General features: G+C 40.1%; 2 protein-coding genes across 4 annotated transcripts in view; both read right to left on the bottom strand.

The window, feature by feature from the left end:
* Positions 1 to 7,669: 7,669 nt before the first annotated feature.
* On the bottom strand, positions 7,670 to 8,651 carry LOC129680171 (RNA transcription, translation and transport factor protein-like). The gene has a single exon (XM_055611754.1). It carries the CDS (start codon positions 8,560 to 8,562, stop codon positions 7,828 to 7,830), a length of 735 nt encoding a protein of 244 aa, XP_055467729.1. The 5' UTR covers positions 8,563 to 8,651; the 3' UTR covers positions 7,670 to 7,827.
* Positions 8,652 to 10,087: 1,436 nt separating this feature from the next.
* The window catches only part of Ccdc18 (coiled-coil domain containing 18), a 104,297-nt gene continuing 98,719 nt past the window's right edge, over positions 10,088 to 15,665 (bottom strand). For all 3 annotated transcript variants that reach the window (XM_055611553.1, XM_055611552.1, XM_055611551.1), the window contains one exon: positions 10,088 to 10,256. In XM_055611553.1, the coding sequence (XP_055467528.1) occupies positions 10,242 to 10,256 (15 nt within the window). In that variant the 3' untranslated portion in view covers positions 10,088 to 10,241. The remainder of the gene's footprint in view (positions 10,257 to 15,665) is intronic.

The following is a 15,665-nucleotide window of genomic DNA, read 5'->3' as shown; positions in this document are numbered from 1 at the left end:
GTGTCCAGGGGCTGTGCACAGCTGGCCCCACCCCTCGAGAGATGTGGTACTCTGTGGAGAATGGGCCCTGTTCCTCACCCAGACAGCACAGTGGAGCTGGTCCTGATGGTGGGGTTGTGGGTGAGCCGGCACTGAGGGTGTGAATGTGGGCGAGCTGACCCCGCCACTCCTCTGCCATGAACGGGTGCAGAAGTGCACGATCACACACATACGCCTCACCATCTCTGGCAGTCTGGAAAGCTGCCCACAGAGTCTTGAACTTGGGAGAGCTCACCCTGGCCCTCACCAGCTGCAGCATTGGGGAAAGTGAGCCCTGAACCTCACCTAGATAACACAGGTGGTGGTGCAGGTGAGCCAGGCCCAAGAGTGAGAGCATGGGAGAGATGGCCCTGCACTCTTCTGCCTTGAGGTGGTGAGGGTGATGCCCTTCCCCACCTGCAGCAGTCTGGAGAGCTGGCTGAGGGGTCATGAGAGTGCTGAGCTGGCTCTGAGCCTCACTGGGCAGCACAGCAGAGCTGACCCTGGTGTGTGTGTGTGTGTGTGTGTGTGTGTGTGTGTGTGTGTGTGTCCATGGGGCAGGTGAGCCAGGCCCAGGAGAGCATGTGAGAGAGGGCCCCGCCACTGTTCTGCCATAAGGTAGCCTGGATTCGGGGTGATACCCTCTCCCCCTCACCACCTGCTGCACCACTCCTGAGCAGCATAGTAGTGAACCTTTGAGACAGCCTGAGGATAGGAGTGAGAGAGAGCTCGCCCTGGTAGTGCAGGTTAGGGCTGTGACCAGCTCCGTTATCACCCAGTTCCACACCCAGGGCCCCCGTTCTCACCCCAGTCCCAATTCCAGTAACATCTGCGAATGGTTGGGACGAATGAAAGGGCCAGTTCTGCTGCTTCAAAGCTTCAGAATCTCGGTGACACAGGGCAACAACAGGATAACTGGGAGGAGGATGCAATGTTGATGGTGTCACAAGCCAGAGGCCTTGAAGCAGACCAATGACTCCCTGCAATGAACATTTGCAGGTGAAGATGGGTGGACAGAGGGGTATACTGTGGGACACACTGTGACACTCTATAGCTTCCATGATGAGATGTTCTCTGTGCTTTGTTGTTGTTTGTGTGGTTTTTATTTGGGGAGTGGGGCAAAGTATGGATATGATGGGACAGGGGTTCATGATGTGAAACTCACAAAGAATCCATAAAAAGCTGATGAAAAAATAGTAAATGTAAATACAACATTTTTGTTGCCTATGTTTTGACCTACATTGTTCTAGGTACTGGAGAATCAGCCATGAATAAGAAACATCGTAATAATACCTCCAAGGAAGAGGAGCCACAAACATGAATAAGAGCTTTAAATAATGAATATTAGAAAGAGGCTATAAGAGCATTATAAAATAACCAAAGAGTTATACCAAAGTGGTTCTACTTTACGTGCAGTGGTCAGGAAAAGCTCCTCTAAGAAGGTCTCCTGGCTGCTATATCAGTTACTTTTATACTGCTATGATAAAATACCCAAACTAAGACGACTTCCAGAGGAGTTTATTTGTTATAGCTCCACAGGGTAAGAGTCCAGCATGGCCGGGAGTTACAGCAGCAGGATGTAGACATGTGGCAGGAATATGTGAGAGCTCACATCTTGAACAAACAGAGAGCAGAGCCTGATCCATGTGAACATCAGCAGACGCCCCCTCTCTTCACTAGAATGGAGGACTTGCAGAGAAAAAAGTCCCCACCTTGCTCTCCATGTTAGAGTGCTCTCAGCTGTGCTGCCACCTCAGCTTCCTAAGCGTGTTGTTGTTGTTGTCACCTCAACGATCCTAATGACAACAGTCTAAGATGGTATTAAAAATGGTGTTAAGAGGCTGAAGAGACGGTTCAGTGGTTAAGAGCAATGTCAGTTCTTCCAAAGGACCCAGGTTCAACTCCCACAACCCACATGGCAGCTCACAACTGTCTGTACCTCCACTTCCAGCTGGTCTGAAAACCTCACACTAATGCACATAAAATAAAGTTAAATAAATTATATATTTAAAAAATGATGTTAAAAAGGAGATCACAGCTGGGTGGTAGTGTACGCCTGTAATCCTAGCACTCAGGAGGCAGATGCAAGTGGATCTCTGTGAGTTCGAGGCCTGGTCTGCAAAGTGAGTTACAGGACAGACAAGGCTATACAGAGAAACCCCACTGAGACTGACCACTGAGTAAAAATTGAAAAATAGAAACAGAAAACTTATCTCCGTTTCAAGAACACAGGTCATAGAAAGTGTATGACAAGATGGGTAGCTAGAATAGAAAGAAGACTTAAGGAAAAGATAGTTTTGTTGTTTTTGTTTTGGAGGAATTTAAGCACACAATATGAATGTTTTAGTGCATACCGACTGTTATAATAATATACCACAAACTGGAAGGACATTTTTTCACAGTTGTGGGGGTTGAGAAGGCTAAGACTAAGGCCCGGCACATTGGTATCTGGTGAAAGTACACTTTCTGAGTCACAGACAGAACGTCTTGCTGTGTCCTGACACAGTAGAAAGGTCAAGTAGTTTTCCTTAAGTCTCTTGTCCTTAGAGGAAATAAAAAGGATTAAGAACACAGCCTGCCTGTCAGGGGGTCATCTCTGGAGAATTATCTAAGCATCCAATGACTGACGTTGGCCCTTCATCTGGAAGTGGAGCCGTATGAAATCTCCTCTCCCCACGTGGGCATTTTGACTGGCGTCTGTACTGCACATATGGGTTAGGCAACCATATTGTAGAAATGTCATGGGTGTTGCCTTCCTGTCGTGTCTAGAAGATACCACCTCACAGCAGGCTCCTTGACTCTGGCTTTACAATCTTTCTATCCCTCCTCCATGATGTTTCCCGAACTTTAGGTATAGGGCTGCAGATATACACTGGAGTTGGACATCCTATGGTGACCTGTATTTTGCCTTTTATCAGCTGCGGATCTCTCTAACAGTCTCTGTCTGGTACCAAAAGAAACTTCCTTGATAAGCAGAGAGAACCACAGTTACCTGTGGGGATGGTCAGCCCTAAACACACATAATACAAATGGATTCAGTAAGTTGCATGTCTGTATGTGTGTGTATGTATAAGCACACACACCTAGATACACAGATAGATCTTAGCTAGATAGACAGATAACAATAATAACGAAGAGGTCATGAATTTGGGGGGGGGAGTGGGCATATGGGAGAATTTGGAAGGAGGAAAAGGATAGAAATGATATAAACATAGTACTTATGTATAAAACTCTTTTTAAAATTTTAAATGAAAAATAAGCAGGTTACTTAGAAGTCTAGCTTTCAATGAGGTGACCGGCAGATAAAATGAATTCAGATTATGTTTATAATTACTAGGACAGGGAATCATGGAGTTCTCTTCCTTAGTTGTCCTCTCTTTAAAGCAGGAAGCTTAGTCATCTGCAAAATATTTATACATCAGTGAAGAGTGTCAAAATGGACTTAGGTTTGACAGAGTTGTAAGATATACAGACCAAAAGAACTTCAAGGTAACAGTGAATAGTGCTTATAATAAGGTGAGGTTATGCTACTTTACAAAGAGAGTCTTAGCTTTAAAAAGATAGAAATTTATTTCTCTTTGATGTAGTAATCAAGAATATTCTAGGTCACTTGAGCACCAAGTTCCTTTTGTTTTCTGTAACTTCATTGTTGGTGTTTGGTACAGGCTTAAGCGGAAAGAAAAGACTTTGGGAAATACACATACAACATTCTGATATCCTAGCCTGAGGTTGTAATATCATTTCTGCTCTTGTTCTAATGGCAAGAACTTACTGGCCATTGGCCCAGATAAAAATCATGAAAAAAGGTGGAAACCGACTTTAGTGGACCGCTGGGAGTCCTCACACAAGTGTAGCTGTAATGTTATTTACTCACTTTCCCCTGAAACAGTCCCACTGTGTCGCCTGGACTGCTCTGGAACTCATGATCTTTTTGCTTAAACTCTTCAATAATGGGATTACAGGTGTTTACCAACCAAAAAGCAACAACTTTGGTATTAAAGGGAAGAAAACAGGGCAGTTGATAAATTCAGTAGTTTCTTCTATCCTCAACTTGTCACTTCTTCACTAAAGAACCAGAAATCTTAAGAGTAAGAGCAAAAAGGGAGATACTCCTTATTCACTTATTGAATACCAGCTATTATTCTAAGTCAGTGGTCCTCAACTTTCATAATTCCTCATGTTGTGGTGACCCCAATCATAACATTATTTTCACTGCTACCTCATAACTGTAATTTTGCTGCTTTTATGAATCATGATTTAAATATCTGTGTTTCTTCATAATCTTAGGCAACCCTAGTAAAAAGGTCATTCAACCCCAAAGGGTCGTGACCCACAGGTTGAGAACCACTGTTTTAAGTATTCCAAGTATAATGACTTACTACTCATAACAATCATTTAAGTACCATCATTATATTGTGTAGTTGCAGGGTGGAGACGCACAGAAGAATTAAACAACTTATTCACAGTCATAACGAAACTTAGTGTCAGAGCCAGGCTCCAGACTGGTCAGACTTAATCTGGTTCCAGAATGTTCACATTTGACTCAGAGTTACACTGCTTCAGTGATGACATGGAATGTCTACAGGCCTTGCCCTATAGTACTCTCATGCTAGAATTTCAGGTGTCACCTTATTGAGTCCTCACCAGACACATCTAAAATAGATAGTGACTTATTTTACATCTAAAGAAGACTTTATTTTACATCTGAAGCTTAGTTAGAGTTCAAAGCCATGTAAAACAGAGAAGAAACCAGAATCAAACCTTTATTGTGTGGTTTCTAAGGCCACTTTGTATTTTCAAATGTTTAAAGTTTTATTTATAAAACTTTTAACTGAAGTAGAATTTATAAACAATGAAATTCATCCATTCTAAGCAAATAACTCAAGGAGTCCTGACAAATGCATAACCTGCGTAGCCAACAAATTAATCAAGGCATAGAACATTTCCACAATCCTAAAAAAGTATACTTTAAATTCTTCCTATTCAGTTCCTAACCAGTGACAACCACTGTTTTGTTTTGTTTTTAATTTATTACAATTTATTCATTCTGTATCCCAGCTGTAACCCCCTCCCTTGTTTTGGGTTTTTTATTATTGATTTGGTTGGTTGGTTTCTTGTTGGTTTTTTTTTTTTTTTTTTTTGGTTGTGTTTTTTTTGTTTTTAAACAAGGTTTCTCTGTGTAGTCCTGGCTGTCCTAGAACTCCCTCTGCAGACCAGGCAGGTATTGAACTCAGAGACCCTGCTTCTGCCTCCAGAGTGCTGTGGTTAAAGGTGTGCATCCCCCCCCCCCCCCCGCCAGGCTAACTGTTCCTGTTTTTAATACCATAAATGTTCTGTCTATTTGTATATGCCTACCAATGAAATAATGTATAATTTGCTTTATATGTAGTTTTTTCCGTATAATTTTCATGAGATTCATCCATGCTATCAAGTATAAAAGTTCATTCTTTTCACAGCCGTTGCTTGAATATATATCAAGTACCAGTGACATCTGAGCTTGTTTCCGTTCTGAGGCCTAGAGGGAGAAGGTATGATGAACACTTCTGGTGGATGTATACTTTTCACTTCTCTGTTTAAATACAAATAAATTATATTCTCGGATCATTCGTGGACAACATTAAAAGAAACTGAAGATTTTCCAAGTGGCTCTAGGGCATCTGATGTTCACCTTGTTAGTGTTGTGTCTTATATCACTCTTTTTAATTTTTAAAAAGACTTCATCTTACGTGTGTCTGAGTATATGTATATGCACTGTGTATGTGCAGGTGCCCCAGAAGAGGGTACTGGGTTCCCTTAAACTGAAGCCACAAGCAGTTGGAGCCGCCATGTGGATGCTGGGAACTGAACTTGGGCCCTCTGTGGGGTAACTGGGGGTACTAATGGCTGAGCCATTTCTCCTGCCCCTCTTTTAATTTTTTAAATTTTCATTTCTCTAGTGATCCAAAACATTGAAAACTTTTAATAGAGCACATAATTATTTATACATAATTTGCAGAAGTATATCTATTCAAGTATTTTCTGCAATTTTAAGTCTGAATGCTTGTCTTTTATTATAAAGTTGCAGAGGATTCTTATTTTTTTTATTAACAACTTCTTTGTTACATACATGATGGTATTCATTTTGCAGTTTGCCTTTTCATTTTATTCTTTTAAAGATTTATTTATTTATTTTATGTGGATGAGTGCTCTATCTGTATGTTTACCTGCTTGCCAGAAAAGGGCACCAGATCTCATTATAGATTGTGGTAAGCTACCATGTGGTTATGGGAATTGAACTCAGGACCTCTGGAAGATCAGACAGTGCTCTTAACCGATGAGCCATCTCTCCAGGCTCCCCTTTTCATTTTCATAATGGTGAGAAAATGATAAGCAGTTATGAATGTTGATAAAGTCCAGCTATTAACTTTTTCTTTTATAATTAGTGCTTTCTGGTCTTAAGACATTTGCCTATGATCATGAAGTTATTCTACTTCTCTTCTAGCTTTTTAGTTTTAATATTTATATTCACATCTATGACCCATTATGTGTGATCATCTGAATAAAATTGGCCCCAATAAGCACATAGGGAGGGGCACTATCAGAGATGTGGCTGGAGTAGGTGTGGCCTTCTTAGAGGAAGTGTGTCACTAGGGGTGGACTTTGAAGTTCAAGTCTTCTGCCTGCTGATCTAGATGTAGCGCTCTCAGTTCCTTCTCCAACACCATGTCTACCTGCATGTTGACATGCTTCCTGACATGTTGATAATGGACTAATCCTCTTAACTGCAGGCCAGCCCCAACTGAGTGTTTTCCTTCATAAGAGCTGCCATGGTCATGATGTCATAGTCACACAACAAAACCCAAACTAAGACAGTGTGTGTGTGTATGCATATGTGTGGTATGAGTATACACAACACACACACACACACACATATGTATATATGTAAGTAAACACAGGTGCATATGTGACACAGCATTTATATGTATGTACATGTGTGTATATACATGTAAACACAGGCGCATGTGACACAGCATGTGCGTATATATGTAAACACACATATATATATATATATACATATGCATGTATATATATGTAAGCATATGTGACACAGCATGTGTGTACATCTGAGGACAATCTTGGGTGTGGCTGTTAGTTTTTCTATCTTGTTTTGAGACAGGGTCTTGGTTGCTTTTTATTTTGCTACATGTATCAGACTGGCTGACCTGTGGAATTCTGGAAATTCTCTCATTTATGTCAACTACCTAAGATGTGTTAAGATTATAACAGTAGTGCTACATGCCCAGCTTAAATTGAGTTCTGGGAATTTGTATGTAAGTCTTCGTCCACGTTATCCAATTGATATATTCAAGGACTCTACTCTTGGTTCTATTAACTGTAGCCCAACATACGGTTTCTCACAATTCCCTGCTGTACCTACGTATACATTCTCCAGCTATTGAGATCTGTCTGTCTGTCTGTCTGTCTATCCATCCATCTATCTTTCAGGTTTTTAGAGACAGGGTTTTGTGTAGCCTTGACTGTCCTCTGTAGACCAGGCTGGCCTTGAATTTACAGAGATCTACCTGCCTCTGCCTCCCAAGTGCATTTGCCACCACTGTCAGGCTGAATAAGTGTGTTTTTTTTTTTTTTTTTTTTTTTTTTACTTCATCCAACTTTATTAAAGAAAAAAAAAAGCAGTGGTGGTAAATCTCTAGAACATGGTCTATCTCCTAGGATTCCTCCCTTGAAAGTGACATTTGATTTCCAAAACACATGCCGGTGCCACGGTTCCCATCACTGAGCAGGCGAGAATATGACATCCAGAGGTGCTCATCTTCCAACTTTCCCCAGTCTGTGGTCTGTCTTTGGATCAGCAATAATTGCCTGAACAGCTACTATGGCTTCATTGATTTTCGTCTGTAGCTCTCTGAGCTCCTCTATGTGCAGCAACCGTAGGATCTGAGCAGCTTCGTTAAGAACTGCATCTCCTGTGTCAAAGCCAAGAATATGTTTGTCTAAAGCAACAGGTAAGCGCTCTTTTGTTTGATTTGCTTTAGCAACTGCATCCTGTGTTAGACGCTCCTGAACCAATATACGAATTGCCTTAAGCATTACCAAGTAGTCATCATGACGCTGAATCTGAAGGAGGTTAGCCAGAGCCATGACACCAGCCTTAAAATCAGGATTATTTACATCCAGGTTGATCAATGGCTCTGCATTTTTAGTTGCATTGTCAGTATTTTTCTTGTTATCAGGTACTAAGTCCTTGTATTTTTCAGCGTTATCTCCATATTCAAGCCTAACAGCTAAACCAAGAAGCCAATCAATTGCTTCTTGCCGATCCTGAATCTTGAAAGGACAGTTAACATCTCTGAGGTACTTTTCCAAGAACTTGGGCCAGTCACTGCTGTGGATGTTTCTCAAGTTACCTCTGTCTTTAATCTTGTAGTGTCTGATTTTCTGGTCTTCAAGCCAAACAATAAAGTTTCTAAATTCTGTTTCATCTTTGCAGTTGAAGCCTGCGGGGTTGTGGTAGTCCAGGGCCGTGAGCTTGCGTCGGAACATGGTCCTCGCTGCTCGCGCGGGCTGCCCGGGCCTCCGCCGGGGGAGAAGAAACGAGGCGAGGCAAGCGGTGCAGGCACCGGCGACGCGGCGAGCGTAAGTGTGTTTTTAAGTGTTAAGTCAAGTTGCTGTTCAAATCTGCTATATATTTACTCACATTTTGGTCTTTTTAGTCTTTCAATTACTAAAAAGCAGAAGTTAAACTTTCCTACTATAGGCATAAACGTTCTTTCTCTTTAATAATTTTTAGTTTGAGGTGTATACATTTAACAGTATATCTTCACTTACATTAGGAAGCATCCTTTGATCCTGGTAACAACACTTTTCTTTTATGTCCACTTTGTCTGATACTAATATACCCCTGAAGATTTCTCATGTTATTGCTTGATGTATATTTTTCATAAATCTTACTTACTTGCAGCATATTACTGTTTTTTTATATTTAAAGTATGTCAAATTGCTGGGCATGGTGGAACATGCCTTTAATCCCAGTACTCCAGAGGCAGCGGCAGGCGAGCTTCTGTGAGTGTGAGGCCAACCTGGTCTACATGCAAGTTCCAGGCCAGCCAGGGGTACATAATAAGACTGTCAAAAAAAATAATAAACCCTCAAATTGTTTATAATTAATAATCAGAAATCAGCTTTATTTTGGATTGCTGTCTTCCTACATGAGGCTCTTGAGATACGCTTCTGAGATATTCTTTATATTTTTGGTTTTCAGGATTTCACTACAACATGACTAAGATGTGTGTGTGTGTCTATGTGTTTGTCCTACTTAGGCTTTCCTGAACTTAACGTTGTTTCATATTTATCCTGTCATTTTTTTCCTTCTTGTTTACAGACTGAATACTTCCTATTGTCAGTGTTTCTGTTAATCTCATACTGGGCATCTGAAACTTTCAAATACACTTTTTGGTTCTAGAAGTTCTCAATTAGCCTTCTTCAGATGACACTTCTTACACATGGATGGTAGGGCTGGAGAGGTGGTTCGAGGGAAGAGTACTGATCCTCTTTCAGAGGACCTGGGTTTGACTCCTAGCACCTACGTGGCGACTAGTAACATATTATAGGCTTCAGTGTCTAACTCTTAGTGCTAACCATGTATAAATTGAGTCACTAACCCAAAACTATTTCTTAAACTTGCAATAACTAATTAACTTTCTTTAGAACATACAATTCTACCATGTTAAAGAAGTCTATTTAAAAACGAGATAACCCCACACCTACTTCATAGGGCTATTTTGAGGATTAAATGAGTTTCAGAATAGAAAGTATCTACAGTTGCTCCTGATAAACAGCCAACACCCAACAAGTCTTAAGAATCTATCACAGAATGATTTGTAAATTCATAGAAGAAAGATTACGAGTAAATACTGAAAACAGCAGAAAAACAGTAGCATGATTCAAAACTCAAATATTAAATGTATCTTTAGGTATTTTGGCTACTATCTTTATGTAAAAGACAGATAAGGAAATCAGCAATTTTAACCAGAAGTAATCAATAAATTGAGTTAATTTTCACTACAACTATAATTATATTTTAGAAGGGTTCCTTTAGAATATTAAAATATAAAAAATTTATTCAAAATAATAACAGCTTCTATGAAATATGTACTACATACATATAATAAACACCACAGTACCAACAATTCCATTTTCATGACACAGACATCTTCTTTTAATTATAATTTTCCTCCCTAGAATAATAAAAAATAATATTATGAATATTAAAACATATTGATTTAGCATTAAAATCTACCATAACATTCAAGCACATAATTTAAAGATAAAGTAGGAAATAAACAATCGAAGAAAACCAGGAAATGTCACTAATTTATCACATGATTTTAAAAAAGCAAGTTTGGGAGGGTATATAGGAGCAAACAGTTAAACCAGGTTTCACACTCCAAGCAGGGGCATAAAACTTAGATGCAGGGGCTGGAGGGACAGCTAGGCAGTTGAGAGCCCTTGCGCCTATTTCAGGAGACAGGGATTGAGTCCCAGCACTCGTGACTGTAAGTCTACTTCCAGGAGAGCCTATGCTTTCTTCTGGACTCTGAATACACATCAATTACCCTGTGCATTAAACCACATGATGGTACAAGCACCCACATACTCAAAGATAAAATAAATCTTAAAAAGTAATATGCAGATATCAACATCACATTATGCTTTAGACTAACACACAGTAAAGGAGGGCAAACCAGTTATATGAATATTGAAAAAAAATGAAGCAAAAATTAAGAGAGAAATGTTTGCAGATAAAGCAACACAGCATAGAGAAGAATAACAGGGAAGACCTGAGTTTTAAAAATTTAGGTCAAAATTTACCATACCTTGAATTTGACCTGGATTGTGAATTGGAAAATATTACCATGTTCCTATATATTTCCTTGTTCTCTTACTTCATCTTTTTTTTCTATCTTTTTCCTTTTACTGACTTTGTCTTTTCATAACTACCTTTTATGAACTATTTGCTACTCTTTTTGGAAATAGGATGGATATGAGTAATATTTAATAAGTTCCTAATAGGGTTCTTAATCAACTTTGCTGTAGTCCAAAACAAAATTAGAATAAGAGGATTGTTTCTTCCATTGTTTATTTTGCTGTTGTTGTTTTGGTTTTTTTGCCAACAGAATATATCTCAGCTGGCTTCCAGTTTGTGTTCTTCTTGCCTCAGTCTGCTCAGTTACAGGGCTAAGAGCAGGAGGGCTTGTATTTGTTTTGTTATTGTTGCTTCAGCTTTAATTACATGTGTGAGCACATTGGGGGGGGGGGGGGGCGTCCTGCATGTCAGTGCAGTGTTGCCCAGCAGAAGGTGGCTGTCAGATTCCCTGAAGCAGAGGTTGTGAGGTACCTGACATAGCTGCTGTGAAACACACTTGGGTCCTCTGCAAGTTCATTACACACTCTTAACCCTGAGCCATTTCTCCGGCCCCAGAACAAGAGTTCTTAACATGATGCCTCTAACAATATGAATGTAATCAGAATTTTCCATGTACACAAATTTTTTTTTAGTTGAGCTTTTGTCAGAATCAGGAAGCTGAGTTAACGTTGCTGTTTTGAGGCTTTATTGTGAACTAAATTTCCAATATAGAAACAGAAAGATTGCTAACTAACAATAGGAAAAATCAATTTTGGGGGCTGCAACCCAAGAAAGAAAGCTAACACTTGTCAAGCACTTCTCATGTGTCAGTGCTAATGCTCGCTCAGTTGTGCTAGTGGGCTTTAAGACCACATCCTCTGTAGCAGCGCTGGGTCAAAGTCAGCTGATGCTCTACACACAGCCCACTTTTACTGCTTAAAATAAACTGCTTGACCATCGTTTACACCACTCAGATGTTAAACTAAGAGGGATGGAGAATGTAACTCAATAGCAGAGTACTTGCTTAGCACATGCTGGACACTGGATTCAATTCCTAATGCCACAAACAAGCAAATAAATTTAAAAGTCAATGTTATATAGCCCTAACCAGCTGACTCTTTTTTTGTTTGTTTGTTTGTTTGGAGATGGGGTTTCTTTGTGTGGCCTTGGCTATCCTGGACTTGATTTATAGACCAGGCTGGCCTTGGACTCACAGCCTCTGACTGCCTCTGCCTCCCTGAGAGCTGGGATTAAAGGTGTACACCACCACTCTTAGAACCAGCTGACTCTTGGAAGAAGTGAAACCAAAACTAGAAAACAAATATAATAGCTCAGAACCTCTTTAAACTGAATTTTGTTTGTTTGTTTTTTGAGACAGGGTTTCTCTGCGTAGTCCTGGACTCACTTTGTAGACGAGGCTGACTTAAAACTTACAGAGATCTGCCTGGCTCTGCTTCCTAAGTGTGCTACTGAGCCCAGCTTTCAATACTTTTTTCTTAAAGACTTGTATTTTTTCTTATCTAATTCACTGTTACCTTTCTTTTAAATAGAAAGTGAGAAAATTCATAGCTAAGATTGATAACTGTTAAATGAAATTCTGGCTTGCTAATCATTTTACTCTTAATTATTTAGTCACTTGTATGTATGTTGAATTAATAACTAAATACTAATTTGTAAAATGTGGCATAAGAGACTTTTAAATTAAGATGCTGAGCCTTGATCTGAAGGCTAGTTCTGCTTCTCAGTTCATTTTGTCTACTATTAAGTATGCATTGCACTAGTTTCTAGTTTGAAAGCAGGACTTTAATATTCTTTAACTCAGGAAACTTCAAGTTGAGTTATTACAACAACCTAGTATGTCAAACTGATAGAAAGATAATTTAATCAATTAGAGATGGATTGCTTTTGGTTTTGTCTGACGGATGATCATCTACAAGCTCTAGGGAAGCACTGGATTAATTGACGGCAGAAGCTATGCAGATGTGTATGGCACCAAAGTAAAGGGAGCCCCATGGAATGTTTTGTCCTGGCTCTCATACTCCTAACTCCTGTATTATTACACTTAACTTGTAAAGATAATTCCCTTCACTTTTAATGTTCATATTTAGTATGCACTGCTACTATTGATGCTTCAATTTCTGTTGTTTTTGTACAGTGAATGACAACATTAAAATTTTAGTTTGGCTGGGTGTGGTGGCACACACCTGTGATCCCAGCACTCAGGGGGCAGAGACAGGAGGATCTCTGTGAGTTCAAGGCCAACCTGGTCTACAAAGCTAGTCTAGGACAGCCAGAGCCACACAGAGAAACCCTGTCTCAGAAAACAAACAAAACAAAACAAAAAAAGGGAATTTCTCTCCCACCACAAGCCTTCTGGCCCACTTGTTTGTTTGCATATCTGTATTGCCTGTCTTCTTTTTCTTTCTTTCTTTTTTTTTTTTTGGAAGAAAAATATTTTTATTATTTAATCACTTTACAACCTGATCCCTTCCCTCCTCTCCTCCCAGTCCCAACCTCACACCCTCATCATCCTATTTCTTCCTCTTTCTTCTCAGAGAAGGGGATGCCCCAGGGGTACCAATCCACCTGGAACCTCAAGTCACAGCCGGACTGAGCACATCCTCTCCCATTGGGGCCTGACAAGGCAGCCCAGCTAAGGGAAAGGGATCCAAAAGCAGGCAACAGAGAGAGCCTACAGCCTCTACTCCCATTTTTAGGGAACCCACATGTTGACCATACTGCACATTTGCTACATATGTCGGGGGGGGGGGGTCTAGGTTCAGCCCATGCATTCTCTTTGGTTGGTGGTGCAGTGTCTGTGAGCCCTCATGGGCCCAGGTTGGCTGATTCTAGGTCTTCTTGTGGTGTCCTTGACCCCTCCAGCTCCCTTTATTCTTCCTCCCACTCTTGCATAGAACTCCCATTCCTCCCTAGTCCTAACACATCTGTCTTCCTCAGAGTAGATAAAATGTCCAGGTTCCTCAGGCCAACATGGACGTTAATGACATCTAACTGCAGGAGACATCTTCCTCCATGGAAGACAGTTTGAGACACGAGCCTAGTCTTCTGAGAGGTTTCATCCAGCAGCTGATGGAAACTGATGCAGAGACCCACAGCCAAAAAAACAGGCCAAGCCTGTCTTCTTTTTCACTGAGGTAAATGGACTGTGTCCCCTTCTCTTTTATAGAAGAGCAACCCCTCAACCTCTCTATAAGCTCATCTTAAGTCTACCTGAAAGACGTTTCTCCTCCTACTCTCTGGGATAATTTGTCATTATTCATGTCTACTATATTACCCATTCCAAATCACAAAATGTTTATCCCTTAAAAAACAGAAGACTACCCTTTTAAAACCACAACTTCATTTGTCTTCTTTACTGTTATCTAGAAGTTGTCTTCTTAGTGTTTCCTCACTAACAAACCTACTATGATAAAGCTTTTATATCTACTCTCACTCCGAAGCCATTTGCACAAAGGCCATCAACAGCCTCCGTATTAACACATACAGCAGTCAAAATTGCTCTTTGCTTAATTTAGCAACCTAGGCACAATGGATCTCCTTATAACATGCTTTGTATTTCATATTTGTGAACTATTAGCACTCAGTTTTTTCTATTTCATAAATTGTTTTTCAGTTAATTACTGACTATACACACACACACACACACACATACACACACACACACACACACACACACACACACACACAAACACAAGTGGCCTGCCCTGAGGGGCCTTTTGGATTCTGACACCATCATCAGCTGTACCAGGGGCTCAGGATTTAAGGCCCACCACCACTCCAGCTCTCTCTCTTTCTCTCAGTTTCTCTTGCTCTTTGTCTCTTGATCGCTCTCAGTCTCTGTCTCTGTCCATCTCTGATGTTTCTCAGTCTTTCTCTTCATCCTCACGGCTCATTCAGGCTCTAATCTCTCCCTTCCTCCCCTCCCCATGAATAAACCTCCTTTATACCAGACATGTTGCATGGTGGCATAATCATTTATTCCAACATGCCCGCTGCCTCAGCTCTTTCTCTTTCAACCTCTTTCTCAGATGGGGTCTCAATGGACAGTCCTGACTGCCTGGACCTCAGAGATCCACCTTGCTTCTTTCCAAAAAGTTGTTTTTGTTTCTTTGGTTTGCTCATTTTTTTTTGTTTTTTTTTTTCTTTATTTGTTGTTTGTTTTTGACACATGCAGCTAGGATGACCTGGAAAGTACTCAACCTTAAACTCTAATCCTAGCACCTTCACAGTTAGATCCCATAACAACAATATAAAATGTCATTATAATACAGTTCTGTATAGTGAGCCTATAAAGGTCAATGTCCAGTGTATGATGCAGTGCTGAAGACTGACCCCAAGGCATCAGACACAGTGGGCAGAATCTTCAATCTCTTGAATGCAAAGTAAAATACTCAGGAATGATTGTTTCTGTTTCAGTTTATTCCACTGGTTTAACTCCGCATTATGGCTTTAAATATCATCTATATGCTGATGATACCTAAAATTTAAACTTCAGTTTCAGAAACCCAATTGTTCATAATATCTTCAAGCTACTATGCAAATATTCCCAATTTAAGGAAGCTTGAACCTTCTGATCTCAAACATTTTAGATAAGGGAAAGTCGATTTATATGGGATTTTTTTTCTCAAGTAATAAAATTATATTCACTGAAGAAAATTTATTATTATTATTATTACTACTACTACTACTACTACTACTACTACTACTACTACTACTACTA

The sequence above is a fragment of the Psammomys obesus genome, unplaced genomic scaffold (assembly GCF_907164565.1).
Source record: "Psammomys obesus unplaced genomic scaffold, mPsaObe1.curated_primary_1811, whole genome shotgun sequence".
Taxonomy (NCBI): domain Eukaryota; kingdom Metazoa; phylum Chordata; class Mammalia; order Rodentia; family Muridae; genus Psammomys; species Psammomys obesus.
This window is presented reverse-complemented; position numbering and strand designations above follow the sequence as displayed.

Coding starts and splice junctions, on each gene's coding strand:
- LOC129680171 (XM_055611754.1), bottom strand. CDS start 8,562: ATGTTCCGACGCAAGCTCACGGCCCTGGACTACCACAACCCCGCAGGC.